At 38.3% G+C, this 26356-nt stretch overlaps 1 protein-coding gene across 1 annotated transcript in view; it reads right to left on the reverse strand.

Annotated features, from left to right (window-relative positions):
• The window catches only part of LOC124167632, a 481758-nt gene that overhangs the window by 66304 nt on the left and 389098 nt on the right, over nucleotides 1-26356 (reverse strand). The window contains exons 11-13 of the mRNA XM_046545612.1: nucleotides 15946-16116; nucleotides 8802-9221; nucleotides 5882-6220 (exon numbers count right to left, since the gene is read on the reverse strand). Coding sequence (XP_046401568.1) covers nucleotides 5882-6220; nucleotides 8802-9221; nucleotides 15946-16116 — 930 coding nt within the window. The remainder of the gene's footprint in view (nucleotides 1-5881; nucleotides 6221-8801; nucleotides 9222-15945; nucleotides 16117-26356) is intronic.

A 26356-nucleotide genomic window follows, 5' to 3' on the forward strand; every position in this document is an offset into this window, starting at 1 on the left:
AAGCTACTATTTTAGATATCAATGTAATTTTTTGTTATTTTACTAAAACGGAATTATTTGTTGATTATAATATTCTAATACGTTGGGTAAAGGAAACATTTAATTATTACAACAATATTAGTTTGAAAAACCGGTCTACGCTCGAGCCGATATATCGGCTCGTGGCACTTTTCGCCCGTGGAGCAGAGCCGATAGATCGGCCCACGGCACTAAATTGGTAAAAAGCGTACGCATGAAAATAGTCGTGTGAAGTAAGGAATTAAATGCGTGGAATTATAAAAAGTGCTCAGTTATGTCAACACGTCTATTCACGCCGTTTCTGTCCCTATTCTCCAATCGAAACGGTATTTTTCTTGGGTTACGAGAGGATTGGTGGAATAAATTATGGCCCTCACACAGCCGAAAAAGCAAGGCAATAGGATCAAACAATGAGACTACTCGTGAATCTAAATGAACAAAAGCTGCGAAAAATTATTAATATGAGGTAGTGAAAAGCAAACGGATTTAAGTGGCAAAAGCTAACTCTTGTACAAAACTAACTAAAAGTTCAAACGAATTGTAGTTTTTACAAGTTGTTCATTTAAATCCCGCTAGATAGCAGCACCTGTCAAAGTACAACTAACATCTCTTAACCACCAAACAGTTTCCCCTATCATGTGACGTAATTAACTCTAAATTTTAATTCTGGTCACTCACACATCTTTACTTCTCACTGCCTCATATGAATCCTTCCCGGTTCACCACATACACGTACTGAGAGAATTCATATAAAATCACTACATTCTTTTTTAACATTCTCAATCAATAGAGCCTTTTAATTGTCTCAGTCAGTGGTTCTCTATAAAGTCAATGGTTCAATCCGTAGGTTGGTTCTCATAAATGAGGGTCGAGCTCACCCCAAACTAAGCCAAGGTCGAGTGAATATCACACATTCATTTTAGAGGGGCTAAATCCTTTCCCTTCACCTCGCACTTCGAGAATTTTGTTCGATGGGGGTCTCGAGGGCTTCACCCGGGATTAATTTTAACCACTGTATATTTCTTCTGCGGAAACTCACATTGAACTTCTACTTCATGATTTCCAATCAGCACAATGTTTTTTTGTGAAAAAAACATTCATTTGCGCACGGTGCGGCCGAATTAATAACTGTTAGATTATTATATTTTTTTTCGAACTGATTCATGCTATATTGATAATTTTTTTATCGACTTGCATTGATCGAACGTACTTGGTAAATGTTAACAAAATACTCAATGTTCCGTATGAACCCAAATATTCATCAGAAACTGGCACTTCCAACTAAAAATCATCATTAAGAAACTGAACTTAAGCCTTTACTTAATTACCCTGAGACAAACAATAATGACCGCAACGGATTATGGGTCAAAAGAATGGTAGTAGTCAACACGATGCCCTTATTACAAAAGAATTTTTCCTAAGCGTTTTAAAAATATTTTGTGGACCACTGTTTTGCACACAGCACTGCATTTTTGATTAAAACGTGAGGATAGGAAGAAAACTTGCTCATGATGGGAGCCCCTGGGAACGAACCTAATTTTCGGGGCAATACAGAGCACGTTTGCAGCCAGTGTAAAACAAGACAGGAGCATCTATACCCGGAAATCGCCAGCGAAGGCCTTGCAAACTAAACAGAGTGCGCGATTCGTATGAGAACGAACGCATATGGGAAAACATGCCAGGAAAACATTGCGTCCATTTTTTGCAATAAGTATGTTAATCAGGGTTGCATTCTCCGTTTTATTCTCAAAAAAGTTTCGGAAGGCTTCGGGCCGATTCGTTCCACGGATTCGAGTACCCACGTGGTGGTGGCCCCGAAGCCAGCATAAATTTCAAAATTTGACCGCTGAAAACGCAGCCGGCTTGGTTCTTGCGAACGAACTCAACGCAATGGAATGACAACAATCTATTCCAGTCTAAATAAAAAATATCCCATTCGGTCAACTTTGGGAAGGTACTTGGAGCGTTTCACAAAGGAACATAATTCATAAGGAATTCACGAATAGGAACTCGAACAGTTTCTTAATAACACCAATCCAATCAAAGAATTTATGTGGATACAGCAATGCGTTATACAAATCGATTTCTTTTTCTTGGCCTCAATAATTTAATGACGAATAACGTCTTGGGTTAATATTCAAAATCGTTTGCCAATGTTTCGATATATTTCATGTATCTTCTTCAGGGTTATAAATCATGATGGTTACAATATATTAATGCATAAGGGCATGTAAGATAGTAACGATGTTTTTTGTCACAATAATACAGTAAAAATATGAAAGAATTCAATTGTATATAAATGTGTCCTAACTTTTTAGCCATTACGGGCCCATGGGAGGCCAAAGTTTGGGTACCAACCCAAAAGTGAACATGAATTGAGACACTCTAACGCAGGTGTCCATCTGCTGGGCACAGAGCCAAAAACAAAAGAAATATGATTTATTTTGGATAAATGAAGAACGGAACCCTTCACCAAGGGAACTACATAGAGGGGGCCCAGTTCTATTACATAGAAGGCCGATGTCTTATATTATTTCGTGTCATTGTTAGAGGTGCATCCCATTTCCATCGTCAAAAACTTTACGTATTAAGTTCTTTATTTTTTTTCTCAGGAGTTTTTCCAAGGGGACTGCATAGAGGAGAACAAATTCCATCCCAAAGAAGGCTGATTTCTGTTGCCACTTCGGTCGTATTTTTAAACGGTTTTCAAAAGTATCCGCGGCGCGGTGATGAGTGCAATGCGATCCACATTTTTTCCAATATTTTACAGCATAATGCTAGTAATGGTGAGGAATAGCAATGAAAAGTAATGAATTTGATAGATTATATTATCATGTACGTAAATTCTGGTTAACACCCCTAATTATACCTTATTTCCCCGTGAAACTCGGATCAATTTTTTCCTTCAGCTACACGAGTGGTGACTTCTGTAAATCCATCTTAAAACGCGTTTTGTGACAACACATTTAAAAGCCAACTTTAGGATCCTCTTTTCTAATATTCGTACCCATCACATTGACGACTTTGTGACGACTTCCGCAAGACCATTTAAATAGGCGGTTGGTGGCAAAACAGTTCGATGTCGACTTGAGGAACCTCTTTTATAATATTCGTGATCACAACCAGATTTTCGACAACGAAGATTTTCGTTTCGACCCGGAGGGAAACCAAAATACGACGCCTAGGTTCAGTTTCGTTCCCACACGAAATTAAAATCTCCAAGGAGTTTACTTTCTACCCAGGACGAAATTTTACACTCACGAACTAAACTAAATTAATTGAAACTCTGCTGCTCATAGTTAGGTTTTGATCCCAAAAGTTGAGTGGAGGGAGAAAAGAGGGAATAGTTTCGACCCATTATACAGAAGAGAGGTTAAAACAAAGAGCTTAAAAAGCCAGTTTGGGTTCACCGTTCGCCTGTTTGTGGTAAAATTATGATTGCCCTACGCATCAAATGGCGGTAGGCCGAACCTCTACTTCATTCAACCATACTTAGTACCCGTTGTGTGGGTCGAAACTAAACTGTTCGAAGGGGATGCGCGTGATCCCTCCGGTGCGAAACATTATCTACGTTTCGTTTTTTCCCAGAGTTTTAGTTTAGTTTCGACCCGAAGTAGTTTTGACTCCGATTTCGTTTAGACCCTTATGCCCCGTTCACATTACCATTATTCTCAACCAGCGTAAGATGACGTCAGAACTAGCGTGCGTTCACACTTAACCATGGTTAGACACTGGCGACATCTGATGTGTGGTAAAGTAAGTGGAAGTGAAAAATGAATCTACTAGAACGAATAACCTGTTGAAAGGAAATAGAGAATGTGCAGGGAAAAGTTCTTGTGTTAATTGCAATGATTTTCAACGATGTGCATATTATGAGCTACTTATGAATTAAAAATTGCATTCCAGCGTCGACAATCACTGTTCCTTGCTACGAAGAAGGTAATTTAAATGTGTTCGTCCAACTAATCATTTCATCGATAGTGTGGCTTGCATTCTTCGACTGCTCTATTTACTACGAATAAAAGCGAATATTAGTGATAATTAGGCTGATATCAACAACATATACTAGTACTCCTTGCCCTTGATTTGAATGTGTTGACAAATCATTGATGTAGGTGAAGAAAATCGAGGACCTAATCTTGCGACTTGAGCCTCAATTGAGACACACTTGTGATTTGGGATGGAGATACACTTTTCGCTGCATTACATTCTTAGCTATTATTGTTTTCTGATTTTGACAAAGGACATGATCCAATCTGATGCTATACCGTAAATTAAAACTCTTTTACCTCTTCTTCAAATGTGGACGAATAACTTGCAGAAATATGACGATGAAATTTAACTTATGAAAAAAGAGATAGAACGTGGTATTTTTTGCGATATGTAGTATCACCCGACGTTTCTACATTTATTTTATATAGTTATACTGACTAGCCGTTAGCCTGATATTTTATATTGATATGGGAAGAACTTTTGTTCAAGGATGAACATAAGTGATCTTTTTCAAACTGGGACAAAGAACTCTTACCAAAACATTAAAATAATTGTGACCTTCGGATTTTTATTATCGTAGTTTCGCACATTTTACATAATTCTAGCAAAATATTTATATAGATTAATCAATCTGTCCGTAACAACACAATACGAGCTAATAGCTAATTCACTACGAACTATATAGTATATCGCATAACTTAAATCAGGTTTAAAATCTCATAATATACAACAAATTACGGAATGAATCAATAACACTTTCCTTAGAATTAATTCTGACGAATATAATTCCGCAATAACGGCCGACTCCTTTTCGAATGCTTTATTTTCTGTTTTCTTTCCTCCTATCCCACTTCGCTGCTGCTTCGCCTTCTTCTTTTTCTAACCAACTTTTAACCAACTTGCGTTCACACACGCATGAACTACCGCCAACCATGGCCGGAAAACGGTGGTCAGAATCCCAACCACGGTTAACGGGAACTTGCGTTCACACCTCGTTTTGTAACCATGATCGGGGCTAACCGGCGTAAAAAGAACGTAGTTTGAACGGGGCAAAAGTTTAGTTCCCGGGGTTTAAATGTATTTCGTTTCGTTTCTACATTTTACACCTGGGAGCTAAATTATTGAAATTTTACTGGTTTGAACTTTCGTTTAATTCCTAATGCCCTCCCTGGTTCTGGTTTATTTTGAGTTAAATAAATTGAAGATAACATGCGTTGCCTGTTTTTTCCTAGCAAGCAATAGCAGAGACGATTTTTAGAGTTTCACATCGCGTATTTCGCGTATGGGAGCGAGGCTGAAATCCCTCTCCGAGCCCTCACGAGAAGATTCGCCTTCCTCTTGGCCTCCTTAAGAAATGAGTACTACCGAAGAATGATGATGATAAAGTGAATTGACCAAATATATAAAGATGATCAATTTCCTTGTTTTAAGGGGTAGGTTTGCCCTAGCGAGATTAAAGAAAAATATTCGCATATATTTCATAAAAATGTTCGGCCACCACTTACGAAAGCATCGGAGTCATAAGTCAAATTAGGATGTAAAGGATGTGGTTAATTCAATCATAATAAGTTGACACTTTTTTCTTTGAATTATTTGATCTGGCATTAGCGCTTACTTCGTTTACAATATCTTGTCACCAAAGACTTAAATATCGCCAGGGAAATTTTTCTTTCTTCATTTTAATCCTGGGAACAAAACTATTGAAATCTTACTGGTTCGAACTTTCGTTTAGTTTCTCTTGCTATGCAACACTATTCCTCGATGTGTCGGCCATATTGAAAAATACGTCATCGCCTTCAGCGTCGCGCCATAGGTAACAGGAGTGTCGAATAAGAGATTGCCAGCAATGCTAACGGATGCAGCAACTCACCAGGAAGCTTTTGATGGCCCGCCGATGTCGCATGAGAAGGTCAACGCCCCGGAAGAAGATGGGTGACGCTGCGGCCAGCTCTGCAACGCGGGTCGTGGATCCCAAAGACAGGTAGGTGTGCACCTCGGAGAGCAGATCCACCCCCGGCTCGCCCTCCCCCGGGAGCAGCGGGGGCGGGGGGTAGTAGGAGGGAGGGGATGAGGGGGGCGGGGGAGGGGGGAAGGGGTCCCTCATGAGGTCAGGGCGGGCGGGGGACAAGCGAGAGAAGAGGAACTCGGAGAACTGCTGAAGGGTGGCGACCGGAGTGGTGGTCTCGTAGCCCAGGGTGAGTCTACGGAACTGTAAAGATAAGAAGAAATATTAATTAATAACTTTTTTCTACATTTCAATCTTGTACAGGACACACCATGCACTCGAATATGTAAATTGTTTTTTTCTATTTTATCTAAAATAAATTCATGAATATGCACCAGCTGCAGCTTTAAACTAACATATCGACGGCTAAGTTCTAACAACACGTATCTCAAAAATAACTTTTCAGGAGAGCAGAAAAAAAGATATTTTTTTTTACTTTTGCCCTGAAATTAAAAATCAAAAGTTATTAAAATTGAAAAAGAAGCATTCATTTTCAAACAAATAGTTGCTTTTTGCATGTATTTTATTTTTTAATGTTATTACACTTTCTTTAAGATACCTATCTGAAAACGGCCGAATTTGAGATACGTGTTGTTAGAACTAAGCCATCGATATGATGGTTTCCTCTACTCAGGTTTACCTACGGGGTACCTATATTTCACTTTACGATATGTATATATATTTTTTAGATTTTATTTATAAACGATAAAGTTTTAACATCAATAGAATTAATGAGATCCAGCACATATTTAAATTTTATTTCTGATAAAATAGAGTATATCCAATAAAGATAATCCTTTCTAACTTTATTTATTACGTAATCCGCGATAAATTATAATTATTTAATGATGATGATATGATGATTGAATAACTGATATGATAATCATCATATCAGTTATTCAATCGGTGCTCACTCAACTTGGCAGAATATCGTTATGTTTTGTAAGAGTAATAAAACAAATTGGTAATTTTTCACGAGCGGTTATTTCACCAAAACGATTTCAGCACTTACTGTGTTATGATCAAGGGTAGAAGAGAGTAGTGTCGAAACAGGTTGCGTTTGACACGTTCGGGCTCAATTAAACGTAGCGCGGAAAATTAAGCATCAAGTATTCTATCCATTGAAACAGGTTTACATGGAGTATTTTGCAGACTAATCCTGCCTGTCTACCCTCCAAAACTGGACTTCCTCCTTCATTTCACAACAAAGCCTATTCTCTTTCATTCATTAAATCCAATTTCCGTTCTTCCTTTCCCTCGTTTGCCCTATATTCTACCTCCAACATAGTTTTTAACATCCCCTCTGCGCGCAATAATCACTCATTCCAAACCCGGCTGTGTCCTCCGCATCTAGAACCATTCTCTCCTCACCTACCAAGTTCAGCAATTTGTGATTTCTCTTCCTCTCGTTCAAAAATTGAAAATGTAAGACAATGAGTCACAGAAATTTCATATCCTGTCTTGGAGGCAGTTATTCTTTCAGAAAATGGTGCATAATGCATTAAAAGATTTTTAAACGCTTAATTCCATAGTTATTAACCATTACATGACCAACAATAACCAATGAAAGTACATATATCTATTAGAAAAATCCTTGAAATGGCATTTTACAATTTATTGGGTAAACATTATTAATGGAGCTCGGAAAAATATGAATATTAACGAAAGACGCAGCCTCATTAAAAATTATAATTGAGAAAATTCCGGTTTGATAAATTCTTCATAAGATGCTGAAACGAAGGGAGACAAATAATTTTAATTCTTACCATAAAATATTCCACAAAACAAAAATATTTCGAAGTTTATTCTCTATATTGAAAGACGTGACAAGCATAATTGCCTACCAAGATAGGTTTTGCCATTCAATAAAAAAATATACTTAATCCTACATTTTTTGGCTGAATCATAAGTCTTTATTCATATTGGGACGTCTTTTTCCTCAGCTCTGGAACATAAATGCGGTGTGACGCATTGAAAGGTCACGCGAAGGTCCGTAAGAGGGTCAGAAGGTCAAGGGAAATCAAATGGCAGTCAAATTATATAGGCAGGCAAAGGAGAGTATCATGAAAACTGAAAATGGAGTAAGGACAAGTGAAAGGCGATTTCTGCCGCGCGCGACAACTTTGTTGGGAGAGGAAGATGAGCCTAGAGCAAACCTCCTTTCACTTTCGGAACTGTCATCGGCTCCTTTCACCGACCAAGCTCTGCACTTAAACATTTATGCCTTTGATGTGGACCACGGCGACGTAACATTCAGGAATCACAACTTTTATGACGACGTTGAATAAGAATGGATTCAAAAACATTTTGCTATTAAGTTTTACGAAATGGTAGGAAAAATTAGATATTATTAGCGACGTTTTTCACCAACCAAGCACTGGGCTCAAATATAAATGCCTTCATGTGGACTACGACGACGTGACTTTGAGGAATCACAACTAACAAAGACGAAAGTGAATTAGAAGAAACTCAGAAAGGTTAAAATATTGAGTTTTCGGAAATGGTAGATAAGATTACACATTCTCAACGACGTTTACAGCAAGAAAATTTCATCATAATTGGGCGACATGACATTCAGGTAGCCTAACTGAGAGGAAGATGAAAGGGGGTAGGACTTGTTCACATTTTACAAGACAACACTACGCGGAGGAATACCCAAAAGCTGTTACTAATGTGGAGAAACTCCGTGGAAACCTCGAATCCAATTTTCGTTTGAGTTTTACAAACCTTGCACAGCACTTATAATCATTATTATTGCTCTAATACAGCGCATGAGTGTACTCACCCGGTCCCTGATGGAGACGACCGGCTCGTAGAGACACTCGGAGAAGTCCGGCTCCTCCCACTTGGCCACCCCAACGTCTTTGAGAACGCATTCGCGGCCCGCCTCCCCGCCCCCGCCCGGGTCCGCCACCGCCTCCACCGAGCTCCAGCCGAGGGCCTCCGGGGGCGCAGTCTTGGTGGCCGCCCAAGGGCCGCCATCCGACGCGGGGACGGAGGGGCGGAGGAGGGGCAGCGAGGGGCAGTCGACCAGGGCCTTTTGACCGGGGGCGGTGCGAGGCCACTGAACGCCCCACGTCATCACGGCGGGACACAGGGGCACCGAGTCAGGGTCCACCACGGCCACGCGGACGGAGTAGCTGTTGGGGCGGGCAGCCATACCCGCCGCCCCTGAAACCAGGTGGCAGGAATACGTGGCGGATTGCTGGAAGAGACGGACGAAGATGCAGTTTAGTATCCACCACCGTCACGCATGCTGAGGAAATAATTTCAAAAAATAATACTAGTAACAACAGCAACAAAAATTATAATAATAACAGTTTGCTACATGCTAACCTACCTCAACTGGTACAGTTCTTAAACGATTACACTATATAGAAAAAAAATTAAATAAGAGGTATCATCCTCAAGAGACCTCAATCAGGCTGAGAGATAGATAGAGACGCATTTCACTAGTTTATTGTTGGTGCCATTATGGATGGCATTGTGAATGAAAGTAACAGTGACATTAATATCAGTGACACAATATTTCTGCACTAGAAAGGGTTGGACGCGCCAAAGTCCCTCCACGTCTTCTGGCGGGAGGGACTTGAGCACGTCCTCTGTAGGGTATGAAGTATAATAGTTCGAGCGATTTAACGTGGTTAGAGCGCCTCGATAAAAGCAGCCAGAATTTGATGAAACTTTGGTCACATATTCTATAAAAAACGCACTTTCAATGATTCAAGGAAAAAGGGAATCCCGCGGACCGTTTTTGAGATATTTGACGGTAAAATTAGGACAATTTAACATGGACTCTAATAGAAAAATACGGTTTTCCCGAGCTAACGCAGCTGTTTGTAACAAGACGTTGTTGATACGGCACTCATTAGAAGCAACATTTTGTAAGGAACCTAGATATGTACGGGAAAGTATAAGTTCATGAAAAAATAAGAAAGTTTTTTTCGAAAAACTGCCTCTAACTGGCAAAGAGGCCGCCGGGATCTCTGGTACCAACATCGCAATACGAGAACCACCACACTGACTTCGCCTAAATTACGCAAATGTATTTAGTTTCCAGTCTTTTACATGCGTCTTACATATCTTTTGTGTAAAAATAAATATATTTTTTTAGAATTTACCACTTAGATTGTGAAAATTTAGTCAAGGTGTCTCGTCAACAGTTCAGTATGCAAAGGCTGGAAGCAGTTTTGAAACTGGTCTAGTTGACTAACTATAAATGCCTTTTTTGGAGACTTCTTTGTGTTAATAATAAGTAACGCGAGAACATTACTTAAACCGATTCCACTATAACTACCTTAATCGCGTGAAGTAGATGTAGATAAAATAATGCAAATGTGGTGAAGATGCTACGCTAAAAAAGTAGAGGGAGCGATATAATTGCAGCACGATTCAATGAGGACTGCTATCATATTCTCCCCTAATAATTGGATCGCAAAGATGGATACACAACAGCAGCGGTCCAAAAGTATGGCCGCGGGACAGACTAAGACTAATGGGATTCCCTTTAGCCACGAGATCAAAATCCCTAATAAGAAGAACCCATCTCCTCATACCACCATTCCGCTTCGTCTGCATTTTTCCTTGTAGCATCGGCCTCATTACTCCGGTACAATATCGGATACATCCTCGGAGAGACTGAGGTGGCGACATATGACGTGGTTACGGAGAATCTTCTATTATTCAAAATACCGGAACTGATGCGGCAAAACTCAAGCTGGCAACGTCCACGCCTAGCCCTCATAGAGGAACATGCTCTTTATGTGGCATCTCACGAATTGTTTCCTCACTCCTTCACTTGTTTTTAGCTGTAAAGTAGATTATTCCTTTCGTAAAATCCCCTTTTAGCCCGTACTCTTCTACTGACTTTTTCTTTCTGACTTTGTCCACCGCTGGCAATTCGGTTTCATAGGTAACAAAATTCATTCATTTCATCAAGCTCTTGTTTACCTTGAATAATATTTGAGTAGGTTGAGAGCCAAGGGGTACAAGTGATTTCTCTTTTGTATACAGAAATAGGTACAGAAATAAGGTATAGAAAACAAACAAGATCAATTAGATACTCAGTAGTGCATTTGATTTTCCACTGGATGTCAGTACAGAACAGAGACTCACTTGTTTCCCTTGGCAACCAGGTTTTTGTGTATTTATTCTAACAATTAACTTTCCCTTACTCTGTTGAGAGAAAAAATCATTTGTTCCCCTTGGCTTCCAACGCACTCAAATGCTCTAGCGCCGTTTCTTTCGTTGCATACCAATTTTTTTAAGCCATTTTATTATAAATTTTCAGCTCATATCAAGCCATTGCTCCCTCCATTGTACGAGATACTAAGTTTAAAAAGTCGAGGGAGAGATATCCTTCAGGACTTAAAAACTTTCCTATTCTTCCCTCGTCATTGGAACCCAAATACGTATACACAACAGCATCGATCAAAATTTATAGACGCGGGACAGACTGAGACAAATGGGATTCCCTTTTTCCGCGGCCACGGGATCGAAAATCCCCAATAAGAAGAACACATCTTCTCATACCGCCTTTCCGCTTCGTCTACGTTTTTCCTTGTATCATCGGCCTCATTTCCATCCGGTACAATATCCCGGGAGCGACTGAGGTGGCGACAGACGACTTGGTTAAGGGGAATCTTCAATTATTTAAACTACCGGAACTGATGCGGCAAAACTGAGGGGAGAATCCAATGTGGTCGACTGCAACGTGGGATAGCGGACAATGCGGGCCTTTTATTGACAGTGGTCGAGCAAAAAGAGCTTCATCAGTGGGGCGGAACAGGACGATGGACCGAAACCGCACGACAGCAAAGACGCAACCAGAGCAAATAATTCACCAAGCAGGGTATCATCGCGCAACTAGGTCCGCCCTGAACATTCACATTAGGACTTTTTAACGTTCGTGGGACGACATTTAATGCATAATCCATGCGGAATACTTGATTAATTAGTTCGCGACTAGCTCCAAATACAAAATGGAGGGGAATTATAAAAGCTAGATCCATCGCGCGCATATTTTTCGAGAGATTTTATCCATATATCAATGCGTTCGCATTCATAATTTATAACCACGGAACACCATGCATCGCCACGGGATTTTTCGTGCAGTAAGAAGTCACGCATCGAACTTTTCCCGGAAGATGAATATTTTATGGGACGAAATTTCGTCCATAAATTATTTAAAGGAATATTTTCAAAGAGAGGATGTAAACATCCAAAGGCCTCATTTAAAGTTTATGCCACGATATAAAAATATAAATCAAAATCCATAAAAAATTGAATGGACACGTTAAAAAACATGAATAAATTCATGAAATTGAAAAGTCAAAAATTGTATCACTTGAAATCTCGTTCGAAAACGTAAGGGAAGGTTCTCATCAAAAGTACTGAAACACACTTATATGCATATGTTCCATATGGATACTTATAAAACGGTAATTAAATACGAACGAAAGCATTTCTCCAGAAAATTACGTGCATTTCGGAAGTAACAGCCGAAACGATACTTCAACAAAATGAAAAAGTCAAAACGCTTTCAAAGTGATAAAATAGAGCAACAATTTTTAAAATGAGAAAGTTTGCTAGAGAGATTTATCTAATAAAGCCGTCATATGGCTCAATATAATTCTTTAAACTTCAATGGAGAATGTATATCACTTGGAAATCACTGTTGTTTGCAGTAAAAATTATGGATAGGGCCAGCTATTTTCATGCATTACCGTTAGTGCTGCCCTCTGAGCTAGTTCCAAAAAAAATTACGTACGCTACACAGTAACTTTAATGGATTCAGTGGTGTATTGTTATTATGACTAAGGTAAGTGTTCCCATGTTAATGCTCCTGTTAATATGATGCAGTAATGGAGACTAGTAAAATAAGACATTTCAGTTGTGGCCGCTATAACATCAGTGCTCACGGTTGTTTTATTATATTAATCAACTCAAGTCAGTAACATAACCAGTAAGTTACGAAGCCAGGTACAAATTACGTATTAACGAAAGTAAGGTAAAGAACGAATTGGAGCGTCGCAAATTACCATTACCGAAAGAAACACCATATAAAACAGCTTAGCTCTTCTCTGATGACAAATTTAATTTTTTTATCCACCAGTTAAATTCATTTAGTGTCTCGGCAACTAATATATGTATACGTAAGACTACATGAAATACATATGCAAGAAATGTAGTGTACAAAATAAAGTTTGATAGTAATCATTTACTATCAAATTTAGAGATTAGAAAAAGAAAAGAAAAAAACATTACACGAGGGGGTTAGAGACCAAGGGGTATTTTTTTTAACAGAAATTAGACAAAGAGCACAAACGATCTTGATATCACTGGAAGGCATGAAAATCGGCCCTGATACCATTCCTGCTGATTCCTATGTAAAATGACCTCCTAAACCCGAACATGAACTCCGTTTTTTCCCATCACCCACCATTTTCGGGGGAGCTCCCCCTCGCCAATTTTCATCACCTTTCGGTCATTTGGAGGAATTTAAGGATTATTTTAGCATTTAAATTTTTTCTAGGGGTTTTGAGGGGAGCAAAATCCTAAAAAATGAATATTTATGGTGAAGAGGTAGATTTGGGGGAAATTAGTATCAGTAAATTGTGTAAAAACGCATTAAAAATGATCAATTTTGCATTTTTTTTCGCAAATTTTCACGTTTTTTAAAAATCTCCGGCTCCCATTTCACATCATCCTCCCCCAAATGATAAAAATATATAACAACTAGAAACATCAGTAATCATAAAAATATTTTGCTGCATAACATAGCAACAACAATTAAAAATATAGCAATGGCTCGGAAGATTCACTTTACTACGATGGCCTCTCCGCCTGTACCGCTCAGGCTTGGACGGCAATTCTCTTGCTTTCGCAGCTAAAAAAGGAAAAGTAATACTTTCTAATTATATGAATGATATATATGATTGATATTTTTATACTCTCATTGGAGTTAAGAAGTATTCTTTCTCCTTAATCACGGAGTTCCACAAAGAATCAGCCTCTCAAATCAATTATGTATATTGAAGTTGTCGTCACCTTCCCTCAGTATACCTCTAATGATCGCAGAGTGAACTCTTTCGGTGTTCTGGACAAGGGTCCTTTTTTCAAAGAAATTTAAATTGTGTAAAACAGTGAAAGTTGTACTCCGGCTTTTTCCGAGTGAATGTTAGTATGTGGGCTTGAGAGATATAATTTCCCGTGATTTAATGTGATTTAATTAGTAATTAAGTTACGCGTGTGTAAAAATCATCCTCACCGCATCAGCTATGTTTGCGGTGAATTGACTTAAACATTGCAACAATAACCTCTTTCTTTAATTCTTAAAACTGCATATAAATTTTACTCTGGCTACCAAATTGGCGGTCAGGGGTAGGATTAAGCTCCAAGTGTTTGCTGTACCACTTGTTACAGTAATTTGACGAAGTATTTGGTCAAACTACTCTTGCTGCTTCTGAACTGCTTCCTTTGTGAATACTACAGCCGCGCCTGATAAAAACATTACATCTTACGGAACTGGCCTCTGCGAGAAAGCTTCACACATGGTTATAAAAATGTCGCTCACATTTCCCTGGTTCCGACGGAAAATATTCACATCAAACTAGGACAGATGAAATATTTTGTGAAAGCAATCGACAAGACAGGAGCTGAATTTCAATTTTTAACTTAGTCTTCGTTTTAGTGAGGCTAAAACCAAGGAAGAAACTCGTGTGCCCCAGAATAGGAAACTTTTCCAAGATTCGACGTTTATGAAACACCTGAATCATAAAGAAAATTAAGCTTGCCTTGGATCCTGAAACGTGTGTTAGAACTTTTTGGGTGACAATGAAGTGATAATTATGTCGCCCATGTCGAGATATTCTGTCAGCGTATTATGCCGTAGGGTGTAACATATCACTAAAAATGCATTTCCTTCATTCACACCTGGACCTTTTCATAGAATATTTTGGAGCAGTTTCAAATAATATTGGGAACGGTTCTATGAAGATATCACCAAAGGAGAGGAGATTTTCAGAGGAGTTGAATGCGGACATGTTGGTATGTATATTAGGCCTACTGCTGGTTTTTGTATGAGGAACTTCTACCTCAGTGTATAAAGGGAAATCAAAAACCAAATTACTTTTGTTATTCATCGTTCTTCACATTTGTTATTTTTCTCTTTGTTTATGCGTGTGTGATTTTGAGGGTGCCAGCGTGGTAGCGTACCTTCTGAACTGTTGGCACAAATTTTCATTATTTTTTCTATGCCGTGTTCTTAAATATTTTTATTATTGCTAATATGAGCTGTTGATATATTTTTCCATCATTCTGGGATATTTCGGGTAGGGGAAGATGAAATGGGAGCTGAAAAATGGAGAAAATAAGTGAAAAAATTCGAACAAAAGGAAAGGTTGATAATTTTTAATGCGTTTTATAATCATTAACGGACACTAATCCCCCCAACTCTACATCCTTACCATTAATTATCATGTTTTAGAACTTTTCACCTCTCAAAAACCTAGTAAGAAATATAAATGTTAATATTATCGTTTTCATTCCTACAAAGTATTTGCAAAAGTGATGAAATCAGAGGGGGCTGCCCCCAAAAAATGGTGGGTGATGGAGGAAAACGGATGTCATATTCGGATATAGGAGGCCATTTTACGTGAATCAGCAGGAATGGTACCAGGGCTCGAGAAAATATTATTTTTTGCAGTCCAGTGTATTTAGCGGTGCAATTGAATTTCCACTAGTTGTCAGCACAGAATTAAGACTCATTCGCACCCCTTGCCCGCCAAGTTTTTCTTTATTTTTTTCATTCAATTTCTGCACATAGCACTATTTACAAAAATCAATTTCTCCCTACTATTCCCTCTCTTATATAACTATTTACTACAAGAAATAGTAAAATAGCCGATTAAAACGTTTACGAGACTTACCTGGGCGTTGTAGATGTGCAGTATGTTTCCGGATGGGTACAGGTCCTCCATAACTTCCCTTCCTGGGACCATGGGCAACAATGCGTTGTTTTTGGTCCAGAAGTAACCCAGACGATCGGGGTGTTGATGCCGTTCACTGGGTGACATACACACCAGACTAACGTTCTCACCCTGGAAAAGGATGCAAAAAAGCATAGTAACTAAAGGTGGCAGTCAGTAAAGTTGCAGAAGGTATATGTCGTTTTACACTATGATTTCTTTAGCATCCGGATTAAATTATACCGATCTCACCATGCTTACAATCTTAGGAAAGACGGGGACCTTAAACACGGATTTAAGTCATTGATTTGCACGCTATATATATTCACAAATATTTTCAGCAATAAAAACCATGCTATTATACGGAGCTACGTATTTGGGACGAGTTTAGCAATTAGAAAAATCAGAAATATTTGTGAATAAAACTTACTATGTGATTATAATATATGATGAATTATAATGTGATATAAATATATGTACACGCATATACAGAGGCGTAACTAGGAACAAACTTTGGGATGGATGGCGGGGGATGTCAGGCGACACCCCACCCCACAGGCAACGGGAAATGTTTGAAAAACTACAAACCTAAAAATACATTTTACATCATTTTGGCACGTAAAATTTAACGTTAAGCAAATGCAGTCATTATATATCAAAACTAGACAACAGTTTTAAATACTTTATTTATTTCTCTAAGGTTTTAGGGAGGGATCAATCCCCTAATTCCCCCATAGTTACACCACTGTGAATATACTTGAATATGTAATATCTACAAAATTTTACACAACTTTTGGTGCCTAATTTTGTGCGTTTCATTCTTAAATATTTCAGTACAAATATGACACCACTACATAGAGCAACGTGTCAGGCTCACGTTTACTTCCCATACTAAAGTGTTGAATCTTACGTTTCAGGAAACGATGATAATTTATTACTGAATAGCAAAGTATAAAATAAACTCCTACGTAGGCCTACAGAAAATGTCATGCATAGATGTCGTGCTGAAAATGGGGGTGCCACTTGGTAGCGCAGTGGGTAGAGTGCTTGCTCACTTATCGTAGGGTAGATGGTTCAAAACTCAGTTGAAACATTCGGAAGCGTCCCATGATAAAACTTCGAAATATGAGTACCCTTACCTACCCTAATCAGCCTTTTGGGCTAAATCACTTACTGTTAGTAAGTAAGGGATAGATGCAACAACATTAAAAATACCTTACAAGTGTTGAGCGCTAATTAACAGATTTTGAACGAAAACCAATGTTTAAACGAACCAAAAATGTAGCCATGTCCCAGTTTACTCTACTCAGTCAATGCGACGGCTAATTATGATAAACTAATATGGTTTACAGCGTTGGATGAAAAAATAATGAGAATCATAATCCTTCCGAGTACGGCATCATAGAAACAGGAATTTGAATTTTATGTAATTTAATTGGCTTCATAATTGGTAAAATCTATGAGGGGAATATCCCTTTAGTGTCCTTGCTGAGAATAAAACCGAAACCGTCTGTAGCTTTTGATTATAATTTTTTAATAAAATTATTTTTATTGTCAACTATGACAATGTATTTTCAATGACACAAGGACTAGAAACGCCCACTATAATAAATTAATTGATTTAATAGCCGTGTAGTTTACGGGGAAATCCATACCAAGTGTACCACGATAATTACTCGACCAATGACATTTAATTAATAATTTTTAACACAGCTCATAAATCTTTATCCATAAATTCTTTACTCTCCCTAAATACAAATCTAACCATAACTAAGACAATTACATGCGTCAGAAGCTTTCAACACACAAAAAATTCTCTGTACAAATGTTGAAAAATGACACTATATATCGTTACCATAGAAATTAAAAATAAAAAGAAAATGTCCGTAAAAATAAAAGAAATTTAAACGAGACCCCAGTAAAATTGTGGGTTCCTGAGAGGTTGCTACGAGGCCTTGCCTCGGTGTAAATGCACTCAGTATCGACACCAAAGAGAAATTCCTCTCCTAGATTTTACGAAGCATGAAGCCAATTAAATTACATAGAATACAAGATAATTTCCGCCAGGCGATCTATAGAGCAAGCATACCGTTGGATGAAAGGAAGTTGAAATACTCTATATAAAGTCATTTCGTGATAACTTTCATTTCGACTCAACTTTCGTGAGATTTCATTATTTCATTAACAGCAGGCTTCCATATCGAATAGGGGGATCGGGTTGAAGTGGTGGCTAGAGTGTGGGATTCCCACTCCAAGGACTCGAGTTCAAATCCCGGCGGTTGAAGATAATTTTCAGAGACTACGCGATTCCTGCTTGAACGTTGTGAGGAGAACATTTGAAGCGCAACACTTCGTCCGTCGGATGGGACGTTAAGGCGTATCCCTTGGCGCCTTTTGTTAAGAGCAGTTTAACGCCGACGCCGGGTTTCTCCCACCCTTCCTTCCATTCCTTTCCCTCGTGGCGCGATTGGCCTTAGCTCTCGGTTGCCTCCTCTAATTACCTCCCTACCTCCATATGGAAATCCTCCGTTTCGCACCGATCTCTTTCCGCCATTGGGCTTACTTCCACTGGCTTCAAAAATGAACACATACGTCAATTAAGTTATTAAAAGCTTCAAAAACATATTTGTGACAATTCGAAGCCAATATGAGGTGTAAAGAAAGATTTAGTACTTTCCCGGATTTCCGGTTTCCCTTTTCCGAGAATACACTTCGTGGATAGTTCTCGGGATCACCACCGGATCAGTAACTGTATTACTGCCGAAGTTTCGATGTCCGACTCGGCCATCGTCTTCTAGGCTATGGGTGAGCCCCGAGGATAATGCCCGAGTCGGACATAGAAACCTCACGACGTTTGTAATTCAGGTCCTGGCCCGGTGGCGATCCCTAGATTTCTTTTCGCAATAAGAGGGTTGGTTTTTATTCAAGAGCCTTGTATGCTCAAAATAGTAAAATGTACTCATTTGGCTACGGTGGGCGGTACTGGGTTAAGAATAAACAATCGCTCTGAGGACTCTTGGATGAACGGGATATTCAGCACGAATGCATTGCACAGGTACAGGCGCTGGACCCAAACAGGGACGGATCACTAGCGGAGATTACCACCCAACCACACTGACCATTCCGCCCCTGAATGCGAGTCCCCCGGTCAAGACACGAAAAAATTATTTCGAGAATCACCCTACCCAAACATTTATTTTCAAGTTCAAATAAATCACCCTGAACCGAAATAATTTCCTGGCCTTCTCACTCTTATTTGGAAAGCCACAGAGAGGCTTGCGGATCCTCCTACAGACGACATCCTATGGGACGAAAAACCGACACAGTCGCTTCATTCAACGGAGGAGAAGAACAGTAAAAAAAAGACGAACGAAAAAATACGTCCGCAAAGATGCGGAGGCACATCTGTAGGAAGTAGTCGAGGAGGGGTTGAGGTCTGCGCGGAGACCACAGTGGGGATACTGGGGAAGGGAAATAAAGTGAGGATGTCACCGACTAACCTCTGAAAAGGACAAAGTGCACCAAAATACGTGGATTCCACCCTGCAGCCGCAAGGTCTATTCTCCTAACTCACGTGGCCCCGGGAGACCAAGCGAGTGTATAGGGAAATGGGCAGAGAATCGAATGATTCCTCGGAGATAAAAAAAAGTAGGAAAATAAAAACTGGTCCGTTTTACCGCTTCCACGTTCTCCTTTTTTTATACTAGTTCGCGTTTCACCGACTGCAAAACGAGCGGGAAGCGATGGGCACTTCACTGGTAGCGAAGAGATATGCGGATACCGATCTCCTGCGTATCATCACCGTGGCCACAACCGGGGCAACCCTTCAGTCAGCCCATTTGTTGAAGGTATAAAAATCGAGCAACTGCTTTGAGATATAAAAATTGGTGTGTTTATTTGAAAACTTCAGGAATCACTGATTTTTTTGTGACAGAAATTATTATTTTCCACATTTTAAAAGCTTTTAAAAAGGAATTGCTTTTGACAAAAATATTTTTTCTTCGTTTTTTCTAATATTCAAATTTGGAAAAAAATTAGTATTTCCCGGTGCATAATCTGCAGGAACAATTGATGGGTTTCCCACCGCATATTGCTTAGGATGCATGGTCCCAAAGGTTTCAATCGCTACGTCTTCCATCGTCTTCACGGGGTACCTTCAACCCTATCTACCATAAATCCCAGAGAATGGCAATCCCAATATTAGTATTTATGTACGTATAAAAAGGTGTTAAGCCGACAAAAAGTGCGGCATGCCGAAATGTTACTTCTCACAATGATAATCGAAAATTATTTATAAATTAAAATCAATGCGTCAATACCATTTATATTGGACTGCCTTATACGGTTATTTATTACGCTTGCAAAAAACAATGATGACTGTAGAGTTTTGATGTCAAATAACTTTGATAATTATTGTAAGTTCGAAGATTTTTGCGGCGTTGATCAGATGACCTCTGCATTCTCTTCGGGTTTTCACCGCGTCCGTTGGCTTTTGGCGACAACAGTTTGTGGACAGTCGACCTGAAGACGCTGACTGCAATGTCAGCGAAACGGTTGTCACCAAAAGCCAACGGACGCGGTGAAAACCCGAAGATAATAAAGAGATCATTTGAGAATCATTATTTGATCAAAAAAATATTTTTTCATGATTACTATTGAAAAAATGTCACTAATTTAAATTTTAAATTTACTTCCAACTATAGAGAAAATATGTTTTGAAGTCCAAGATACGATTTCTCAGCTACTGACATTAAGAAATAGTTAAAAAAATAATTTAAAAGGTTCCTTTAGTAAATGACTTAACTGCGTCAGAAAAAAATAGTGAAATACCAAAATAACCCAACTTACTACAGGCCTTAAAAAAATCGCACATTTTTACGTTACACTAATATAAAAAAGAAACACCAATGCCAGGAAAAGTTTTATTCCTCATTGGTGCTTAGTTTTGCCTTTGAAGAGCTGGTTATGATCATATTTCATGCATAAATAATTCGAAACAAATAACGTAACGAAAAAAAATTAAGAAATTCGGCCCTTTTTATATAAATGTCCCGTTTTATTGAAAGGTTCACAGCTCCCCGAGCGCAAAGCAGTGGAATGCAGCTCCCTATAAAAAGGAATGCATATATACAGGGATACTACCTCCGCACCGCAGCCACAAACGGGAAACCATGTAGGTACTTTCCGTTCTATCGGCGCCACATCAATGCGAAGCACCCATTTCTCGGTCAATGAAATGCATTCCTCACGTGCCTACGAACTCTCCTGTTTCTCCCGATGCAGAATAACTTTCTTCGAACAACGCCGTGGATTTCACTGAAACTCTCTCGCTCGCAACAGTGCACGGAAATGCTACACGATATCCAAGCAAAGCGGACGACTCGCATTAAAAATACTAGACCACTGCAGTATGCCCGCCAGAAGCGATTGTCAGAGACTAAGAAGCACAAGTATATGATGCAATTTCTCTCGGAATTTGGTTGCAATGAATCCTATTTTTTTTAAAATACATTTAATGTTGATTTTCATCGAAATATAGTTATGGAATGTATTCACGAGGTAGCACAATAAAAATTTGAACAGTCAGATATTAAAAAACAAACATGGAAGAAACAATTCCGATAATTACATCAAGAAAAAGTATGAATTTGGCACTGACAAACCTCACTGGTTTGACGGCTGGTTTCATCAAAACTGCTGTTACAGAAATTGTGGCACCATATCATCATCTTTAGTCAAGAATCCTAAGATTGGTTTGACGCCGCTCTCCATTTCTCTCTCCTATCCGCTAACCTTTTTATAGCGACCCATTTCTTCTCTTTTACATCCGTGGCTCCATATATATAATCGAATTAACACAGTTCATATTACTGGAGCATATTAATATAAATATATATGAGCATAAACATAGTTAAGAAACATCAACATATTTGTGAAACTGTATATAAATAAATAGATAACATTATTTTTACAAAAAACAATGTTTTCAGTAAAACTGGTATTATTTAGTTGAGATGTTTTACTTTATTTTAGTTTATTTAGTAATTTAGTTGTGATTTGATGTATTTTAAATGTATATTAAGATTTTAATCTACCTTTAATTTCAATCAATTTGATAGCAATAGTTGTAACAAAATCAATAACAATAGTGATGATTTCTTCTAATCTACGCGTCAGCACGTATATCCACTCTGTGTTATTTCACGAAGGTGCGACAATATTGCACGCCGAGTCCCGGAGCATAACAGCAGTCGTAAAATCAAAACAGAAAAAATTATTAACATAAGAAATATTAATTTGTACCCATCAAAATCGTCTGCAAATCGTTTATAGGCTAAATACTTTAAACTCAACAAAAAATACGACGCACCGGAAAATCAGAAGCGGAAGTAATTCAAGAAAATGCATTAATAAACCATATGAAAATTTGAATAGGAGACAAATATAACGCGTAAGCACGCATACCCGCACTACGTCATTTCACGAAGGTGCGACAATACTGCACGCCGAGTCCCGCAGCATAACAGCAGTTGTAAAATCAAAACCGAAAAAATTATTAACGTAAGAAATAATAATTTTTATCCATCAAAATTGTCTCCATAACGGTTAAAGACTAAAATTTTGAAACTCATCGAAAAATTATAAGTGGAGGTAATTCAAGAAAATGGAGTAATAAACTATATGAAAATTTGAATAGGGAACAAATATAATGCGTCAGCATGCATACCCGCAGAGTGTTATTTCACGAAGGTGCGACAATATTGCACGCCGAGTCCCGCAGCATATACTGCCGTGTTCGAGTTCTCACATAACCGCAGAGTCGCTTCGCCACATTTCCCCGGCAGTGGCGCAAGGAGATACGCAGCACCGGAGCGGAGTCTGCGGCCGAAGCATCGTTCACCCATCTCTCAATAGAAGAAGCGCTCCCTACCCGCCTCCGTGTCTAGCCTCTATCTCGCCAATATAGAACATGCGGCGCCCTCTTATCGACACCGCTGCACACTAAAACAATCCCCTTCCAAACCTATCTCTAGGCCAGAAAAGGACCGACACAGGGGAATGAGTCGCGCCCGGCGAAGATTTAAATCGAAGAGAGGAAAATGCACGCAGAAGATAGCTCGACGTCCTTTTCTTCTTCCGGACGAGATTGGAGTCCTTCCTTATCGATTCACGTCGCTTTTGCGACTGGGGAATTTAAAAAATAATAAAAAAGAAGTATATGGGGACTAGACAGATAACGATGTAAATAGGGACTGAGGAAAAAGCCGTACACCTATGAACGTAAACCGCATGATGCATGACGACTGCAGGGCAGCATTATTCCACGCTTAAGTCATGCAACCAGGAATATGGAAAAAATATACCGGTTAAAAAAAGGTGAAATTTAATTAAAAGTATGCTAAATTCCATTCATGGTGCGACTCCAGAGCTTTCAATAGCAAACATTAAAGTAAGTCAACATAAGTATAAATACAGTATAGTACTCCTATGGAGTGGTTTGGAATACAAATCTAATAGAGTAACTTACATGAATTTAGTATAAATGAAAATTATCGATGGCAAATAAGCAATATGAAAATTAATGCATACTTGGAAGATAAATGTACATCCAAAAGTTATATAATAAGCATGGTGGCGAGTATATCACGCGCTTAAGTCATACATGCAGGAATATGCAAAAAATTCACCGGTTAAAAAGGGAGGAATTTATTTAAATGTATGCTAACTAATCAGATATTCCCTTGACTTCAGGTGTGACTTCAGAGCTTTCTATAGTAAACATCCACATCTTAAACGTAAACTACAATACAGCAGATTACACCAACCAGTATTTACACCATTGTGTCTTTGAATACAGATAAATGAGATTAATTTGTAAATTACTTGCAGGGCATCGTATTCCCTGGGTAACTTTGAGCAGTTACCAACTTCCACAACCACTACAGCTACTCAATCAGAAACTAAGTGCATATTTGGAAGATATCTATACCCATTAGTCATATTACCGTGAGACCAAACAATTAGATCATTTAGCCGTTAACAGTCAACCAATCGGAAAAGACTTTACATGCCGGGTGGATAAATTGGAGTGAGGGATCCCTTACGATGAAAATAGGGCAGTTCTTTTATTACAATAGTTAGTGATTGGATCAAAATCGATAAGTTTTCATTGATTTTTCGAGAATGCCCGAAAATCTCGTCAAAATTATCAAATTGTCATATATTCCGGAATATGTAAGTAATGCATCGGTAACAACCATATTTCGTGAGCATGCACATATAGTGATGGATATTGATCCATCGTAAATAACTACCGTAAGAGCACGTGGATTTACAATGGTGGCAATTAAGTAAGGAGTGATGTCGGTGTTGCAATATTTGAAATAAATATTCTGTCAACATTGATCTCGATCATCACCAAAAAATTGATTGCTTATCATCCAAAAGTTCATTTATCATAACAGCCGGAATTATATCGAGAATATTCATAAATATCGCCAAGCGTGATCTACCTGTACACAAGTATAGCTTTAAAAATTTTAATAAATATTTATTATTCAAACCCATGGCATGAAAATGGATTCAAATTAGGCTGAAATTACTCCAGTAGTTTTCATTGTTAATTCCGAAGCGTGGAGAATGATTTTTGCTGCTTGGGAGACATAGAGACTAAAACAGGAGTTAAAGGGGAACAGACAAATTATTATCTAAATAGAGAGGCAGGAAAAAGTTTGTAATTATAAATTTATATACATATTAATGACTGCAGCGCGCCTGAAGTTTAGCATCATAAAATGTTTTTATTGCTATCAGCAAAAATTATGTCTTTTCTAACTATTTAACCACTTTTAACTGCTTAACCAGGGTATATTTATGTCTTATGACCACGCATAGACCGTATTACTTATTCATCAATTATAAATAAAACCTGGAAGAGCCTGTTTATTCCCAGCGGTGGTGATAAAAGTGAAGAGCAATACTATTGTCTTAACCCATTTCTAACCTAGAGCTGCTTCTGGGAGGAATCAAGTTTCAAGATATTTCATTTTGAAAACTTGAAAATTTTGCACTCAATCATAATTATCGTAGCAACTAAATATTTCAGATAATCATTACAATTTACACCACAAAGTAATGCGTAGTTGAGATATTCCTTAAATAAAGGTGAAAATTTAAAGTTTTGATGTTGCTTAGAAGAAACATTGGGTTATAATGGGTTAAAACCAAGACCAAAATAAATTATTTTCATTAGTAATATTAATTTTCAACCATCAAAATTGACTGCAAATCGGTTTAAGTGTAAATACTGGAATCTTATAGGAATTACTTATAGAAAATTCGACAATCACTAACCTTTCCACTCTACTTAAATCATAATTTACCTTTGACAATTGATACCATATCCCATGTCAAATACATAGAATAAAAGACTGCCCAGATAATCTAAGATACATACTCACAGCTTGATCTGCAAAAATGATGTGGTCCAAAAGCCCATACAGGCAATTAATACAGATCTCTTTAGTATTTTTTAAGTTTAAAGTAATTATATTACTTCATAAATACGCTCGCAAATAAAAATGACGGTATGAATATTGTTAAAAATGTCCTCACGTATTCACCGGTCAAGGTGGATTTTTTTGCGTTATAAAACCTTTTCCAGTCGAACGATTCTAAGCATCGGTTTAAGATTAATACAATGCTCGCTATAGGTTGATTGCAGTACATAGAAGGAGGTTATCTAAAATAATAAAGATGTTTAAGGAAATTGGTTGAGAAGAAAATTATACCAATATTTTTAAAAAGGGTTGTAGAAGTGAAAGAAAATGCTTATGTTTAAACATCTTTTACCCGATAATTTCAAACGAGATAGAAAGAGCTGAGAAGGAAACTCTTATGCACAATAAATACGATCTGACACAAATTCCTTGCATGGACAAATTTACAAACCAATTTAAAGGTAAATGTCTATCATGTCAGCGCACAGCACGATGGTGTTAGCTCATGAGTTGACATGCTTCGCATTTCCATTAAAGATGAGGATTTAAAGCCAGAGATACAAGACGCAAGATAAAGAGAATCTGACGCGTCTGTATCATTATGAATATTTTTTTAAGATGGCAAAAGAAAACATTCTCGTAATCCCCCTAGTTCCCTGCTCCGACATCTGTAAGACCAAGCGCACGGCAGTCGTATATCCATCCAAACGCAACGCTCGTAAATAAGAGGCCTCTTTGAGATTCCAATGAGAATGAATGGCTGCAATATGCACAGACTGACTAGCACGATAGAAGTGCATTTGTCTTATGAGCCCCATCAATCAAAATTACATTACTTCCCTTGGGAACGTGCCATGAGAATAAGCAAGAAA

This window comes from Ischnura elegans, chromosome 11 (assembly GCF_921293095.1).
Source record: "Ischnura elegans chromosome 11, ioIscEleg1.1, whole genome shotgun sequence".
NCBI lineage: Eukaryota > Metazoa > Arthropoda > Insecta > Odonata > Coenagrionidae > Ischnura > Ischnura elegans.